The following is a 17468-nucleotide window of genomic DNA, read 5'->3' on the forward strand; positions in this document are numbered from 1 at the left end:
GACCCACCACGAGGAGGTAACTACGCTCGGGTCCCATTTACATAAAGGTTTTAAGCATTGGAAACAAAGATGTAAAATTATTTTATAATAAAGAAGTGGCGTGTATTGAAATTTATTAATTAGAATAGCTGTAGTACGTGGATCCGCATAATCATACTTGAATATTGAACTTATCATCGAAGAAACGAAACCATGCGAGGTACCAGTTGTAGCGCATATGGATGAATGATAAGATGTCATTTCCTTCGGTTAAATTGCACTTGCTTCATTGATTCCATGAATATGATGTGGTGTCCTTGATTTTGAGCAGACACGGAAAATTACAGCTTAAAATTACACTCTGTCTTACTGCAAGTTTTATACGAAACAGTGAAATGAGAAATTAAATACTGTATTTAAAATTATCTAAATAAATCTATATCTAAATAAAATAGCACTTCAAAGACTTGATAGATTCCGTTAATAAAAAAAAAAACAAAATAAATCATTAATTCACTCACTACGTTTTGATGGTATTGATTTAAATCAATGAATGTAGAGTTACATCCCATTAACGGTATAACTGTTATAAATTAAGAGCATAATTACTTTGAATTAATGGGAGAATGTGGTTATAAATTATTGGTATAACTGTTAAGAATTAATGGAGTGATTGTTTTAGATTAATGGCTCAAATGTTATAAATTAATGGCTGAGATGACATAAATTAATAGTTTAAATGTTATAAATTAATGGCTAAGTGTATAAAATAACAGTTTAAAAGTTGCAAATTAATGGCTTAAATGTTATAGATTAATAGTCTAAATGTTATAAATTAATGGCTAAATGTAAAAAAATAACAATTTAAAAGTTACAAATTAATGCCCTACACGTTATAAATTAATAGCATAAATGTATAAAATAACGGTTTAAATGTTGTAAATTAATGGGTTAGATGTTGTAAATTAATAGCTGAAATTTTATAAATTAATGTCTTAAATGTTATAAATTAATAGCTTAAATGCTATAAATTAATAGCTTAAATGTATAAAATAACAGTTCAAATATTGTAAATTAATGGTTTAGATGTTGTAAATTAATAGTATAAATGTTATAAATTAATAGTTTTGACGTTATAAATTAATTCCTTAAATGTTATAAATTAATGGCTTAAATGTTATAAATTAATAGCTTAAGTGTTGTAAATTAATGTTTTAGACGTTATAAATTACTGGTTGCAATGTTGTTATTTGATATTTTTTTTTATTTACCTTATATTTAAATTCTTCTTCGATGTTCACTCTCTGGAATTTCAGGCACAAAAGAGCTCGCGCGCGACTTTCGTGTCCCTTATATACCTTGACAAGGTGTCGAGATGTCAATCAAAGGGCAACGATTTTTTGACATAGCAAAGGACGGTTTTTCCATTACAACAAAATCAAATTGAACAATTTTTTAATTTTTATCGTAAATTGGCGACTTCAACGATTTAATACGATATCCATTTTTATCATTTTAATAGTTTTCTGCAAACTAAGACTAAATTCACACTTCTTTAATGCTAATTTTCGACTATCAATTAATTTGAACAAAATTCTATTAGAGGCTTTTGGTGATCCAAACTTGTCTGTTGCGTAGTTCTTGGCTTGGTATCGTTGCCAATTACCAGGTCTCACCACGAGCAGGTGACTACGCACGAGACCTGCCCATGAGTTATTTAATAATTATACATTGATCTCAACATTCAACCTATTGGCAAGAATGTCGAGTTCTGTCCCTATGTCATCATGGGCCTGAATTAAGAGATAGTTGTTTCGTACTCTAACTGCGAAACATATATTTCCAACGCAGCGGTTACACGAATCTTTACAAACGTAAAACAATATACATAACACAACATCTATCTCCCATACAACAATTACATTGATCAGTACAAATATCGTACAATAATTCGCATCCCTACTGGCAGCATTCGGTAAAATTGATGAGATCAGTGCAATCCTTTTTATGGGAAGTTCCTTGATTGCTTTATTGCATATTTGGTCACGCTCCGATGCTTTCCTGGGATTTAGACGACGGATTAATTCTGTAACTTCTAGAGAAGTGAAAGGTTCGATCGGAGGAGACATTTGGAAGGGAGAGTGCAGGTATTTCGTTATTTCCGCGGCAATATTGGAGGAATGAGGTTTAAATACGTTAGATAGGTGATTAACAAACAGGTTGGCTTTTCCTATAGGGCTACGAGCCTATCCACCTCGCGGACATCGAATTGGAGGGATTATTTGCGGGGGACGCGTGAGTTTCCTGGAAGCCTTCCAATAGTGAGTAGTTGGAGTCAGCTGTGGGAGACAGATCGGCAAGATATTTTTAAAAACAGTCATTTTTATAGCTTTTAATGATATTGGTTATATTCCTAGTTGCGTTATTTAGTTTGCGTTTGTCGTCAGGTATTCTATGTCTCTGCCATACTCTTGTAAGTCTACGCTTCCCTGCCATTTTTTTAATATGTGATGGGGGTATTCGTGTTTATTGATAGTAGCTAAGTAGATAGATAGTAGCTAAGTCCTAACTCTTAGTAGGTGTGGAAGAGCGGATAGCGTTTATTATGCTGGTGTTTAAGTATTTTGTGGCTGTTTCAATATCTTCGTTCGTTTTTAGGGAAATTAAGACTCATGTTGAATGATTAAAGACTTCTCTAAAGAGCTGCCAGTTGGCGAGCTGGTTATGAATAAAGCCATTAGCTGGATTTTCGATAATTGTTGAGCTAATTGTTGCAATAACGGGCAAATGATCTGAAAAGAGTTCCGCCGAGGAGTTGATTTGGACATGTCTTTTCCAAAGATATTTTTAGTTATGAAGAAGTCAAGTAAATCAAGTATTTTGTTAGTGTCAGTGGGCCAGTATGTGGGTTCATATGTGATGAGGTAGTTGAGTTTATTGGTGTTTATGCTATTCAAGAGATTTTTTGCCTCTTACTGTGATAATTCTGCTGCCCCATTGGGTATGTTTGTCTCCAGTTATGAATCTATTGCGCAGAGCATCAAGGAAGTTATCAAAGTCTTCTTTGGAAATGGAGTGTCTAGGAGGACAACATACCGCTGAAGTGGTAATTGTACCATGGCAATCTTCTGTCGCTACGTTTGTAGCTTGGAGGTAGTCCTTCTGGAACGATGGAAGCTCATAATGCTTAATGCTGATTTTGATAATAATTCCGGTGTCGTCGTGGACCTTTCTACTGGGATGTTGGGTATGGTAAAAGTTATAACCGTTTATTTTCAGGTAATTTTTATCGACGAAGTGAGCTTCAGATATGAGCATTACGTCGATTTGCTGTTGTTTCAAGGAAAATTCTAGTTCGTATTTGTGTTGAGCTAGACCGTTGGCATTCCAAAGAGCTACGCGTATTGCTTTTATTTTGCGTCGGAACGTATTAATTTATCCATGATGAGTGTTAATAATGATAGTAAGCTATTAATTTGTTCCGATTGTTTCTCAACCTGTTTATCGAACCTAAATTCATTGTCATCGACATCTCGATCATCCGATCACACTTTGTAGTAATCACATTTGTATCAGTAAATTGGCAGTTGATTAAATTTGTATGTTTAGTAATGATAAAAATTGAATGGGTATGTAATAGGTATGTAGCAAGATGAAATTCTGGCATAAAAGTTTGAAAAAATTGAGAATTCTGTGATTTCCAATGCATATCAGAGACAATGTTATTTTAATCGAATGTTGACACTTTAACAGTTTATTCCAATTAAAAAAAGCATTTATAGCTGTTTAAATTATCGATAATTTTTATATTCTAATTAACAATAATTCAAACGAAATGCAAAGAAGCGAATAAATTGAAATACATTGTATAAAACTACTTACATTCTTCAGCCACTGGAGAGGCTTTATCCTCTTGAGAGATGCACTGATTCTAATACCGGAAACGAATGTTCAAAAATATGTAAAATAACCAAGAACTCTAATATCGCGTACAAATTTGATTGACAAAATCTTATTACTTTCGCGTGTGATTATTCGATCGAATTTGATCAAAACTATCGTGATTTTAAAATATTGAAAAGAAACTGTTGCGTAGCAAACACTGACTCTACAACCGCATTGCGCGCGGTCACAAATATTCCCTGAAAATAAAGCTGTTTAAGGGCGGGAAATGGGGGGAGATGGAAAATTGGAAGCGAAACGTCGTTTCGACAATTTTCTTCTTTTTCCTATCGAACGTTTATTTAGAAAATACTGCTATTTTTTTACACTTAAAAATTATTATTAAGAAATTGGAACAAGTTTGAAAAATATTATTTAGTTGAAAATTGTGAGATATTTTTCGATAGCAAACAAATGCTCATGAATAACGTGAATGCACTACAATCATTTGCAAGAGTTATACTGTTCGCTGTTAGAATACATACCGTGAATGTTCGTTATTAGAATACGAAAATGTTATAAATTCATGGCTTAGATGTTATAAATTAATGGCTTAAATGTTGTTAATTAATAGTTTGAATGTTATAAGTTGGTGGTTTAATTGTTATAAATTAATAGCTTATATTTTCTTAATTAATAGTTTAAATGTTGTTAATTAATAGTTTAAGTGTTGTCAATTAATAGCGAAAATGTTAATTAATAGTCCAGATATTATAAGTTAATGGTTTAAATGTTGCTGGTTACTGGTTTAGATATTGTTGATTAATCGTTTAAATGTTGTTGATTGTTTGTTTAAATGTTGTTGATTAGTCATTTAAATGTTACTGATTAATCGTTTAAGTGTTGTTTATTAATGACCTAAATGTTGTTAATTAATGGTTTAATTGTTACAAGTTAATGGTTTGAATGTTGTTAATTAATAGTTTAAATGTTATAAGTTGATGGTTTAATTGTTATAAATTAATAGCTTATATTTTGTTAATTAATAGTTTAAATATTTTAAGTTGATGGTTTAATCGTTATAAATTAATAGATTATATTTTGTTAATTAATAGTTTAAATGTTGATGGTTTAATTGTAATAAATTAATAGCTTACATTTTGTTAATTAATAGTTTAAATGTTTTAAGTTGATGGTTTAATTGTAATAAATTAATAGCTTACATTTTGTTAATTAATATTTTAAATGTTTTAAGTTGATGGTTTAGTTGTAATAAATTAAAAGCTTATATTTTCTTAATTAACAGTTTGAATGTTGCTAATTAATAATTTAAGTGCAGTTAATTAATAGCTTAAATGTTGTTAATTAATAGTTTAAATGTAATAAGTTAATGGTGTAAATGTTACAAATTAATAATTGAATTGTTCATAAGATAAAATTTTCTTTTAATCTTTACGTTTCGGAATTTCAACGAGGAATGATTCGCGAGCGACTCGAATGTTCCTTTTATAGGTCATGTTTATTTTTCACAACATTGCGCATGGTTGATCGAACGGTAACGATTTTTGTCGATGTTATGGTAAATGATTCCTTTATTACAATCCAACTGAATTTAATAATTTCTCCAATTTTTATTGTAAATTTAAGCTATTAATAATTTATTACAATCACGATAATTATAATTTTTCTATTTTTCATTAGCTGAAACAAAATTTACCCTTCTATGTTATTAATTTTTAACTTACAACTCTCTTAAATGTATATAGTAAATGCCACTTTATGACAAGAATATCCATCTTGTATCAAAAACTCAAACAGCCCAATATTCTTGACTACAAATAACGATAGTATACATATATACATGTACAGATTTTGATTGGAGTCAACTAATTAAAACTTGTTTTTAAGAAATTTCTAATTCTTCATCGTTTACAAAGGTCCAATCGTCGAAAAATCCTTCTTCTTCTTCTTCTTCTTCTTCACCCTGCGACAACACCGATACTTCCTCTTCCTCGCCCTTCTTTCATAATAAATTCATAAATCAATTTTTGAAAACGTACATTTTTTATAAAAACAATTTTTATAAAAATACAAGAATTGCACGTTGCACTCACCTGTAGCTTGGTTCGTTCCCTTTCGATCATTAATTCCAATTCGAATTCTTTCTTTCTGGTCTCCCTTTCCTCACAGATCTAAAATTTACGTTAATAAACTTTTCCACAGATGCATTTATCACGAATCTTACAATCTCTTAGCTTTTGTGTTTCAAAGTATTTAACTTTATAATTCAAGAGCCAATGTCCAAGATATTCGACAGGATCGAAAGGTTTCCTTGTAACTATATCACGAAGAGCATGTGCCAAAGGTTTGCTAAGCAAGTGTTTCAAGTAAACACTGTCCGACGATAAATATTCGTTGGATGAAGATGGTAAAGATGCGGAAGAATCGATTTCATGTGGACATTCTGTTTCCCATTCCCACAATTTCCGTAATTCTTCTGTTTCTTCAAGAGTAAAGCCCATCGCGTTTAGAAGTCTATATAGAAAATTGTAGTTTTCTTAAAACGAGGTAAGAACGCTATAAAATTAACATAAACGGTTCCCGGCTTCGTGGAATTAGTCCATATTTAAATAGATTCAAGCTAATTTGCTAATTCGATAGAAACGATATAGAACAGTTAATATTGAGTTGAATTAAATTCCAGTTAGGTTACCTAGTTTTAAACTATTTCATTTTTATTTAACTTTGGTTTATCATATACGCAGAGTTCTGTTTTATCATACTCTGTTCTATTTCGTTCTATTGGTTGTATAAAATATAAGGTACAAAACGAATAGAAACAAACGTTTGTGCTCCGCTTTAAAAACGAACGATATCGCATGAAGGTTAATATGTAAATTTATTCGACCTTCGAAATTCCTCGGTATAGCCAAGTTTTAAAAAAGTATTAACGAAGCTCTGACTCATCGATCTTTCGCGCAAGAATTTCGCGATTTCTTCTCGTGGAGCCAAAGTTTCTTCCTGTGAATCATCCTGTGCGAGTCTCTTCGATATTTTCTTCGATTTTTCAATTATTTTCGCACGTTCTTTGCGGCCAATTTCTCCTAAGAAAGCCTCTCTCGTTTCTTTCGTAGTAATTGCCACATTTTTCAATATTTCATCCGTCTGTTCGCTGGTCTCGTCGAATTTTCCTCCTTTCGATTTCTCCAAGTCAGATCGATTCAAACCACGTTCCTCTAGAATTTTTTTCGGCTGATCGCATCGAATTTCAAATAATTAATAACCTAATAAATTTGTATATTTGTATATAGATAGATATATAATACGTCGTTTAATTTTGATTGCTTTTCATCTTCATCCGACTCCATCGTACTATTCTTCTCAAGGTTATGATTATTTTGCAAAACTATTTTATTTCTTTATACCAACTTCATGGCGTAAGAGGATTAATTCATTTGACTATATATATATATATATAATATAAAATTAAAAATTCGCTTTCTCCATTTCTCCAACAAAAGATTTTTCCTTATTTCTCTGCGACTTGATCGCTTCATTTACCTTAAAACAAACTACACCTAATTTACAAAACAAATTATCGCTCTCTTACCTGTATTTGTTACCTGTTCGTTACCTGAGACTGTAATGGGCGAAGACCTAACACAAGAATAACAATAACGGCAAGCAAGAATATTAACAATAACAGGAAATATTAATTTAAAAAAAAAAAGGAAGGTCGATTTAAAAAATGTCATCGAACGTGCTAGAAGATCGATTCGTTTAAAATTGCATACATTCTTGTTTCGTGCGATTGCGATAAGCTGTATCTTTCAAGCGGTTACGGGGAAAAGGAAACTTTTCCTTCAGAAGTTTCGACACAATTTCACATTCCTGTTGGATCAGTCGTTATCAGAGCCGCGTGTACGAAACTGCAACGTAATCTATCTGTTAGAATCACAACCGTTTTATCAATCAAGGTTCCTCGAGGTGTTCGTCGGGGGTATAATATCGATATACGTGCAATACTGCGATATAAGAGGAGACGCGTGATGTCGATCGCGGAGAAAATTGAGATCACATTGCCGACGTCTTATTGTCAATTCTCTTTCGTTTCGTTGATTTCGAATTGACATTTTCATTTCACATTATCGTTCCTCGTTCCTTTGTGATATTTCGTTCTGAAGTTTGTGCAGTGAACAGAGAGAACTAAATGGTGAGTGATCGAAATGTGGTTGTTTCCTATTGTCGACATTTATGGGAATTGTAACGGTTGCGAACAGCACATGGGTAGAATTTCGTTTCTTGATAATCAAGTACTTGTTTATGTGATAAATGCAAAAAGAACGAAATAGTAAGTGATCGCATCATGTTTCTTTCTTATTTTCGATATTTATTGAAAATCTAACAGTCGCGAATAGCACATGGGTAAAAAATTTATTTATTGCTAATTAGGTACCTTTTTGTGTGATAAATGAAAGAAGAACAAAATAATGTGTGATCAATGGTCGTGTTTTCCTTCTATCGTTGATATTTCTGGGAAATATAATAATGATCGTTAAAAATTGGAAATATTAGCCTTGTCACTTGTCTTTATCTGATGAATCAGAAAAATTAAAATGGGGAGAAAATAATGATCCAGGTATCAGTAATAAAATCTTCTGTATTCTCGAAATTACTTCATCTCTTTCCACTGATTCTGATTCCTTCGATTTATCGTTAGTTTTATCGACATTTCGTGATTTGCTACATTTATCGATCGAAAGGTACCGATTATTGAAGTCGAGGCAGGAAGAAATCCACCATACTTTTTACTAATTTACCTCATCAGACGTGCAACGAAGAATTGCAAGTAAACGCTAAACATCTTCGCCTATGTTTTTACCGGAGCAACACCAGCGATAGCGAGATTTTACTCACGCGATAACGATCGTTCGACGGCCCTAAAGAGCTTAAAATCTAATTCGTCGCTATCTATCGACGGCACGGTTTTATTGCGACCGATTCGCAATTTTACACGATATTTGTTCTTCTATTTGTATATTTGTAGATGCTTTTCACGAGTGCTATACGAAACGTTTAGAAGTTTCATTAGCGCTATAACGAGACTCGACTATCATGACTATATTGATGAAGTTAGAAAGCAATCTGAAAATGTACGTAGAAGTTTCGACGCACAATTTTCCTGAAGAACAATTTTCAATGTTGCGATAATAATTCCTCGTTTTCCTGATAATACAAATATTTATATTTGTCTCTAAATGCTGCTGCTTTTACACGAATAACTCTATTGTTACAGCGTATACGGCGACTGCGTGAAAATATTCTCTACACTTTCTTCGCTGTGGCCACATTCTTTGATTAATTATTTTAATATACAGGGTGGTTGGTAACTGGTGGTATAAATATTTAAATAAATATTTAATAAACTGGTGGTGGAATAACAAATTTTTTTTTCATTTTTCCATCGAGACAACGATGTCTACAGTGAGATCCGTCATAACGAGACGCGATAAAGTGCACGCGTACCGAGCCAAAATTCAAAGTCGATTTTCTCGAAAACAGAGCCTCGAACGAAAAATTGTTATTCTATATTTTCGACTTCTTTTTTCGCGTAGAATCAACCCCTTTCCGCTTGCACCGCCAGTTACCAACCACCCTGTATATAAGCTTTAATTTTTACAAAAGATACATTTATCTGTTACAGTTCTTCGCGGTTCTGTTTTTCGTGATGATGTTTGTCCTCGGCGTGGGAAGCATCGTAGGAATGGTGTCAGGAGTAGTGACTTGCTTGAAAGAAAAGCTTCCAAACATGGAAATCTGGAAAATCGTGCTTTCCGTCTGTTCAATGGGATTTGCTGTGAGCACAGTTTACGTTACTCCGGCACGTAATTTACAAATCTTGAAGCTTCTACCGTTTTACCATCTGCCTGTTTCTTTCTTCTTGTTCGAACATAATCTCTCAAACACTACAGGTCGCTAAATACCATGCTGCATAGAGTACACTGTAACAGAATGCAATAGAGCAACAGTAACTTACACAACGACAACAGTGATTTATAAATCTTTGTAGAATAACGAAGAACATCGAAATCCAGCGTTCTCCATGGACGAAACGGGGAAAACGAAATCACACGAGGGCCCAAGGGAATCGATCGTCAGATGTCCGGAAACCGTGAAAGAAACGGAAGCAAGAAGCACATGGGACAACCAAATAGAGTTCTTAATGTCCTGTATCGCGATATCGATAGGTTTCGGTAATATTTGGAGGTTTCCTTTCACTGCCTATGAAAATGGCGGTGGTGTTTTCTTAATACCCTACATCATCGTTCTTTTCGTCGTTGGCAAACCATTTTATTACCTGGAGGTGATCCTTGGACAGTTCTCTTCGTCCTCGTCGATCAAAGTCTGGAATATTTCGCCTGCGTTTGGTGGTAACTAGATAATTTTAATGATTTTCAACGATCATATTTTATTAACATCAAACTAAAGTTATTTTCATTCTCGGCAATCATATTTTGTTTATTTTATTATCAGTACGAAGTGATTGAAAAGTATCGAGACAGACTAATCTTTCTTTTAGAGTCCTTTTCCTTAAATGAATTTGGAAACCATACGATTCTGTATTGTGGAATTAAAAGCGCCATTAAACATTTTTATAAATTACAATAGAACCTCTCTTGTTCGAACTGATGGGAAGACGAAATTGTTCGAATAATAGAATTTTCGGATAATAACGATCGCTTGTCTAGTATGAAATTTCATTCATTCAAATACAGATTAAGGTGAATCGATAGTTTCTATAAATATTTATCGATCTCGTATCTTTCTGGCTGCCAAATCATACAATTTTTTCAACGCGAGTAACTGCATAGAGACCACTTTCTTTTGCTGTTTTCATTCGTGTAAAATCATCATTATTATCGTTTTTATCGCGATGAAATTATTTCGTTACGTCGGTATATTTCATTTTTCTCTTCCGCTGCCAGTATTAGAGGAACCTACGCGATTTGGATAATTTTCAATATTTCTTTCTTTGTTTTTTAACGTTTGCCATTCTGGCTTTTCCAACGTGTAGTTTTGCTAATTCTGTTGCACCTACAGCAATTTCGAATTTTCCAATCATGTCGTACTTTGTTCCCATAGTTGCAACGCTATTAGTTTCGTACCAAGTTCTCATAATTAGAATTCGCTGATATAATAAAGGAAAAGAATACATTGCACATGAACATTGATAAAACGTGTACATATTTGAAACGGCATGGTATCCCACTGGGGGTAGCCATCCACGTGTTATATTATTATACCACTAAGCTATGATATTTTACCAAATGTCCTACTGGACAAATTGTAAAATATAAATAAATAAAAAAAAAATATTTGAAACGGGAAAAAGGCATCCGTTACTGGGAAATACCCTCTTCGGATAATAAAACGTCCAGATATTATGATGTTCGGTTAATTGGTGTTCGGATAAGGGCGGCTCTACTGTAATTGAAATTTCTTATCGTAAGATTTTTCTCAATAATTTTTCAATTTCATTGCTTGTCTCCCATGACGGCGTTTATTACGCCTAGAAGAAAGATCTCAGGTCGTAAAACAATAACATTATCAATCGAATAAATAAATAAATGTTATCATCGAATGACTGTACCAAAGAATTATCGTCTTAGGTGTTGGATGGTCGCAATTCTGCTCGAACGTGGCAGTGATGACATATTACAGCTCATTGATGGCTCTCACGCTCTTCTTTTTAATCGCGTCATTCTCAGCGGAATTACCCTGGGCGAAGTGCAGAGAAGAATGGGCTGATTATTGCGTCGATTCCAGCCAAAAGATCGATAGCGAATCGGTCAATGTTAGCATGTTTACTAAATTATTACACGAGAAGGAACGCAGAAGTTCCGCGGAACTCTACTTCCTGTGAGTTACACTACGAAAAGAGGAAAAAAAAAAGAATAAATCGAAAAATAGAATAAGAAAGTTGCTGATTTCTTAGTTTTTCTGTTTCCGATCTTTGTTGTCTGTAATAATTCCAGGAAAGTGGTTCTCCAAGAGAAAGATAGTATCGACGATGGAGTTGGACTGCCGGATTGGAAATTAACGTTATGTCTCCTATTTAGCTGGCTTTGCGTTATCCTAATAACGTTCCAGGGTGTGAAAAGTTCAGGAAAAGCTTCGTATTTTCTAGCCATTTTCCCATATATCATCTTATTGAGCCTTCTGATCAGAGCAGTGACCTTGGAAGGCGCTGGAACTGGCATTCTCTTCTTTCTTACTCCGAAATGGTCGAAACTCTTAGAGCCAAGCGTTTGGTACGCGGCTGTCACACAATGTTTCTTCTCCCTTTCCGTCTGCTTCGGCTCTATTATCACTTATTCGTCGCACAACCACTTCAAACATAACGTGTACAGGTAAACGAAGTCATTCATTGTTATTTATTAACCATTTGCACCCAGCTTCTGAGAGGACATCGCAAATCTTAGTTATTTCTAGTTATTTATCTAAGCAAATCTAGTTATTTATAATTAAAGTCGGTCGAAATACCCCTGCGCACGGGCAAACTTCCTTACAGGAGCGAAAGGATATCAGTCTAAACAGCGGAGTGCGCAGGATAGCATAAAATTACACAAGTCCCAACTTTCTAAAAATATATGTTTTCTTGGAGTTCTGTCTTCGTATTATACGAAGAAACAAATAGAGAAATGAAATATATGGAAATATGCCGAGTGCAAAGGGTTAATTATACCGAAAAATGTTTCACGTAAAAGTTGAATGACTTCAAGGGGGTCGTGTTTCGATGATTTATAAAGTAACCACCGAACTAATAACTTCTCGATACAGGTAGATAAATCAATTTTTATACAGAATCTGCATCTCTGTTCTATCAGAATCTATTATATTCGAGCTACATCGATTAATGCATTAGAAAACGTACAATTGCATTTATAGAACTGAACAAAAAAGGAAACAAAGTTTGCCTTCTCCTAGAGAAAAGCTACGCCCTTGAAACTATTCAACTTCTCTCTGAAATTTATTCACACTTCTCGATATAATTAATAGCGTGAAAAATATTTCAGCTTCGACTCTTAGACCACTCGCTATAGTAAACACTATAATAAAAGCCGAGGAAGAAAAAAATTGTTCTCCTCGTGTTTCAGAGACGCGCTCATAGTAACTAGTGTCGACACTTTAACGAGTTTTATAGCGGGGTGCACGATCTTTGGGATTTTGGGAAATCTGGCTCATGAAATGGGTATGGAGGATATCGACAATGTAGTGAAATCTGGAGCTGGCCTGGCGTTCATCTCTTATCCTGATGCCATTGCAAAGTTCACCTTTGTACCTCAAGTAAACATAAATGAATATATAGTAAAACGAATATTAATAAATAAATATGTTCTACAGTTAGTTAGAACATGTATAGATCTTCAAACAACTAAAAATCTTTCCTCTCGTCCGTTTCCTTCGTTCTATTTCCTTGTGGTATTTTCTCATTCTTTACCGTTTGATGTCCTCGACTAAACAAAATTCATTTCAAAGTATTTCATGTGCCACTTTAGTCCTTCTTAATTTTGTGTATGTCGAAGTTGAATGAGAATGTGTACGAAACATCTGTGGTACTCAATCTCATTTTGGAATGGACAGGTAAACATTAATTATATATACAGGGTGGTTGGTAACTGGTGGTACAAAAAAGAAGTCGAAAATATAGAATAAAAAATTTTTTCTTTTCATTTTTCGATCTAGACAACGATCTACAGTGAGATCCATCATAACGAGACGCGATAAAGTGCACGCGTACCGAGCCAAAATTCAAAGTCGATTTTCTCGAAAACAAAGCCTCGAACGAAAAATGTTTATTCTATATTTTCGACTTCTTTTTTCGCGTAGAATCAACCCCTTTCCGCTTGCACCGCCAGTTACCAACCACCCTGTATATAAGCTTTAATTTTTACAAAAGATACATTTATCTGTTACAGTTCTTCGCGGTTCTGTTTTTCGTGATGATGTTTGTCCTCGGCGTGGGAAGCATCGTAGGAATGGTGTCAGGAGTAGTGACTTGCTTGAAAGAAAAGCTTCCAAACATGGAAATCTGGAAAATCGTGCTTTCCGTCTGTTCAATGGGATTTGCTGTGAGCACAGTTTACGTTACTCCGGCACGTAATTTACAAATCTTGAAGCTTCTACCGTTTTACCATCTGCCTGTTTCTTTCTTCTTGTTCGAACATAATCTCTCAAACACTACAGCGGTATTAAAATGGTAATACAATAAAATTGAAATAATCTTCAAGCATTTTGTTATTTAACTTGAAAGATATCAATTATCAAAGTACAATTACGCGTACAAGTAGATACGTTGTACAATATCTAGTCAACTTTCGAGTTATTTGTTTCTTCGTCGATGAATGACAAGGAATAAGGAAATGAGGTTGATTTTCACGGCAGATTGTAGAATCGTATTTCTCTTTTGACACTAATCCATCAATGATAATTCGTTAATTGTACACAGGGTGGACAGTTTGTATTGACCTTGGTCGATTACTATGGTACATCGTTCGTCGTGTTCATCTTGGCTTCTTTCGAAATCACTGCCGTAACATGGGTATACGGTTTGTACATGTGTTGTATTTCACGTTGTGTTCTACACTGTTGTATTTTATATCGATCTTACATTTCCACTTTGCATATTCATTCGAAGGTTAAATTGAAATTTTGTTCGTTATATATCCATTTTGCACTAAACTCTCGCGACTTCTACACAAATTTAACCATATTTAAACTTTATCGTATCGTTTAATAATTCCTGATTTTTTTTCCTATAACATGCATACAATATATTTTTCGGTATTTAATTTTAGTTTGCTCTTTTATTTTCTGAGAAGAATTTCTATTCTGCCTTGCCTACCGTGAGCGGTCAAAATATTTTTATTATTCTTCAAACAAATGCAATATTAGTACGAAGAAAAGGCTATCTCAAGGTCAAATGACAAACAAAACCAGTAATAACAAATAATAACAGCTATTACACCCGTAATCTTGCCATAAAGACAAGACATATCAATTCAGGCCCATAATAGCCCTAAGAAATCGCCATAAAATTTACCATTTTTTACAGTCCATTGTTACAAACATTTTAAAAATCGAGAAGCTTCTTAGGGTTATTGCTGATTGCGATAAAACACGGGAGAAGCTTTCCCAACTCCACTCTCGAGTAACCGTTAGCGAAAAAGGCCAATACTCATCAATATTTTTGTATAAATATAATAGATGTAAGTCTCAAACCTGGCAGGACATCAGTTCATAATATTTTGAGGGATATGCTAAACGGCATATTATGGAAGAACAAGTAAAGACGCCATTTTATCTTATCATTGATCACCGTATAAGGGATCATATAATAAAACTTTTTTTTATTTATTTATTTAGTCGTTTATATGCACAATTTGTCCGATTTGGACATTTGGTGGAATTTTTTTGGCTGTTTGATTGTCACGTGGGTGGCTACCCCCAGCGAGGTACCATCTTCGTGTTTGTTAGGTTATGTTCTTTGTGAAATCTGTTGGGCGTTTCCTTTTTAGTCTTCTTTCTATGCTTGATGTGCTATAATAAAATATACGGAAGAAGGAGCGTTTAGAATATTGGGGACTAAGAGGGATATTGCTCTGATATATGCTATATTCTATATAACAAATCTAGATGTCTCATATTTGTGGAATAAAATTTGAAGACCTGCATTTTTTTCAAAAACAACGAACAGGAATGACTTTGCTGAAATTATGAGGTTTATACGTTGAAGCCAACGTTTACGAAGCAATAAATTTACAATGGTATGTACAGTATGGGGCCAATTTACAGAGAACTCACAAAATTGTTATAAACCTGGTGCGTACGTTACTTTTGTATAAAGAATCGCGAGAAAAATACCATGCAATAAAGCTATCGACAAGCTCAGATTCAAAAAAACTTGTCAAGTAAAAAATTGTAAAGGCTACAAAATTACGAAAATTTTGCAAATGCATATTTGATAATAAGATAATTTGTAAGAAATCCAGCGAAGTTGAAGTAGATATATCTCTATAGAAATAAAAGTGTAATTCGATTTAAGTCTATAATTGAAATTGAAGAAATCTTATGAAAGTACATCATTTTATATACATTTAATTATAAATTAACCATTATCCATGTTAAATCATGAAAACTATTACTTCTTTGATCATGTTGACCGCACACGGTAGGAATAGGTTTAGCGTTAAGGTTTGAAGTAAAGTTTCGAAAAAGTGGAAATCTCACAAATTAATAATGAAATAATAAATTTAAAAATAAGGGAAATTGACGAAGTAATCAGGCAAATATCGTGACTTTTTAAAACAGGTATCGAAAATTTCCTAGACGACATCGAATTTATGCTGGACAGAAAAGCAAGTAGTTACTGGAGGATTTGCTGGTTCCTCTTGACACCGTTAATTTTGATACTGATTTTCTTTTACACTGTCGCCACTCTTTCTCCCTTGACTTACGGCGGCAGAGGATATCCTGCTACGGCTCACGCGGCTGGTACAGTCATACTGTGCTTCAGCATTCTTCAAATACCATTCTGGATGATCGTGGAGATGCTGAGAAACAGAAACTTGCCATTATTAAAGGTACTGCATTAAATTCACTTTCACCATCCATATAATTTTCTTCTTTAATTCGTCCTTCTTATTACATATACATATAATATTCTTTTTATAATATGTTTCAGTCATGATTTACGTTTGTAATTTATGTATTAGGTTGTCCCATAAGTTTCTTTCATTTCATAAGCAAATAATAGATGCAGAATATTTTTTGTTTTATATTATTTTATCGAATTATATACGATCCATTTTGTTCCAACAGATTCATACATAAGTTCCAGTAGGATCATACATAATTCAATAAAATAATATTAAACGAAAAATATCGTGCATCTATGATTTCCTTATAAAAGAAGAAGGAAGAAACCTTTGGGGCGACCCAATAAAGCCAAGACCAATTTCTCTAAGCCATCAGGCTGAAATAAATAAATATACATGCATACATATACATATATACATAAAATGTAATACAAACTTAGATAAATGTTGTTCGAGATGTTGACTTCAGATAATGAATCATTTCGGCCACTGCTATCATTTTTAATAAGTTTTTACTTTGGCGTGTTGTCTTTCTTTCGTAGAATTTAAGGAAATCTTTTCTGTCAACGTCGAAATGGGGACCGATAGAAACCAATTACAGAAAAGCTTGGCTTCGCTTCAAAGAGGAGAAACTAAAAGAGAGAAACGCCAGGACAGAGCCAAGATGGCTTCAATTGATATACACTTTAATTTGTAAGAACGACAGAAAAGATTAGATAGTGATACGAGATCTCTATGGAAACTCCACTGAGTACAATTTTATACTTGCGACGTGTTCCCGCGTTTATATAAGAAATGTCAATATGCAGAAATGTACAGAATGTAAGAAAATGATATAAATTGTCCAGGGTAGAGTGCTCGTTATATGATTTAATAAACGGAGAAAAATTTCTTTAGTTATGCTAATTCATAGGAATGTAAATTTGCATAAACATCCGCGGTCTAATT

The 17468-nt window shown here is 33.6% G+C and overlaps 2 protein-coding genes across 2 annotated transcripts; one reads left to right on the plus strand and one right to left on the minus strand.

The window, feature by feature from the left end:
* Nucleotides 1-5764: 5764 nt before the first annotated feature.
* Nucleotides 5765-6383, minus strand: LOC105681047 (DPY30 domain-containing protein 2-like). Its single transcript, XM_012388205.1, has 3 exons — nucleotides 6141-6383; nucleotides 5976-6053; nucleotides 5765-5881 (listed from the first exon to the last, which is right to left on the minus strand). Exons 1-3 carry the CDS (start codon nucleotides 6381-6383, stop codon nucleotides 5765-5767), a joined length of 438 nt encoding a protein of 145 aa, XP_012243628.1.
* A 1390-nt stretch (nucleotides 6384-7773) lies between these two features.
* LOC100742085 (sodium-dependent nutrient amino acid transporter 1-like) lies at nucleotides 7774-17411 on the plus strand. Its single transcript, XM_012389757.3, has 9 exons — nucleotides 7774-8074; nucleotides 9932-10292; nucleotides 11532-11781; nucleotides 11898-12272; nucleotides 13020-13209; nucleotides 13842-14018; nucleotides 14372-14471; nucleotides 16234-16505; nucleotides 17063-17411. The coding sequence occupies exons 1-9, from the start codon at nucleotides 8072-8074 to the stop codon at nucleotides 17234-17236; spliced, it is 1902 nt and encodes a 633-aa protein (XP_012245180.1). The 5' UTR covers nucleotides 7774-8071; the 3' UTR covers nucleotides 17237-17411.
* The last annotated feature ends 57 nt before the right edge of the window (nucleotides 17412-17468 follow it).

Source organism: Bombus impatiens, unplaced genomic scaffold (genome assembly GCF_000188095.3).
Source record: "Bombus impatiens unplaced genomic scaffold, BIMP_2.2 scf_0036, whole genome shotgun sequence".
NCBI classification, from domain to species: domain Eukaryota; kingdom Metazoa; phylum Arthropoda; class Insecta; order Hymenoptera; family Apidae; genus Bombus; species Bombus impatiens.

Bases quoted from the DNA above. Each gene is read 5' to 3' on its own strand.
- LOC105681047 (XM_012388205.1), bottom strand. From the start codon at position 6,383: ATGGGCTTTACTCTTGAAGAAACAGAAGAATTACGGAAATTGTGGGAA. The intron at 6,054-6,140 runs GTTAAATACTTT...CGTAAATTTTAG, and splicing joins ATTGGCTCTTGAATTATAAA to ATCTGTGAGGAAAGGGAGAC. The intron at 5,882-5,975 runs GTGAGTGCAACG...TTATTATGAAAG, and splicing joins GGGAACGAACCAAGCTACAG to AAGGGCGAGGAAGAGGAAGT.
- LOC100742085 (XM_012389757.3), top strand. The intron at 11,782-11,897 runs GTGAGTTACACT...TAATAATTCCAG, and splicing joins TCCGCGGAACTCTACTTCCT to GAAAGTGGTTCTCCAAGAGA. The intron at 13,210-13,841 runs GTAAACATAAAT...TATCTGTTACAG, and splicing joins AGTTCACCTTTGTACCTCAA to TTCTTCGCGGTTCTGTTTTT.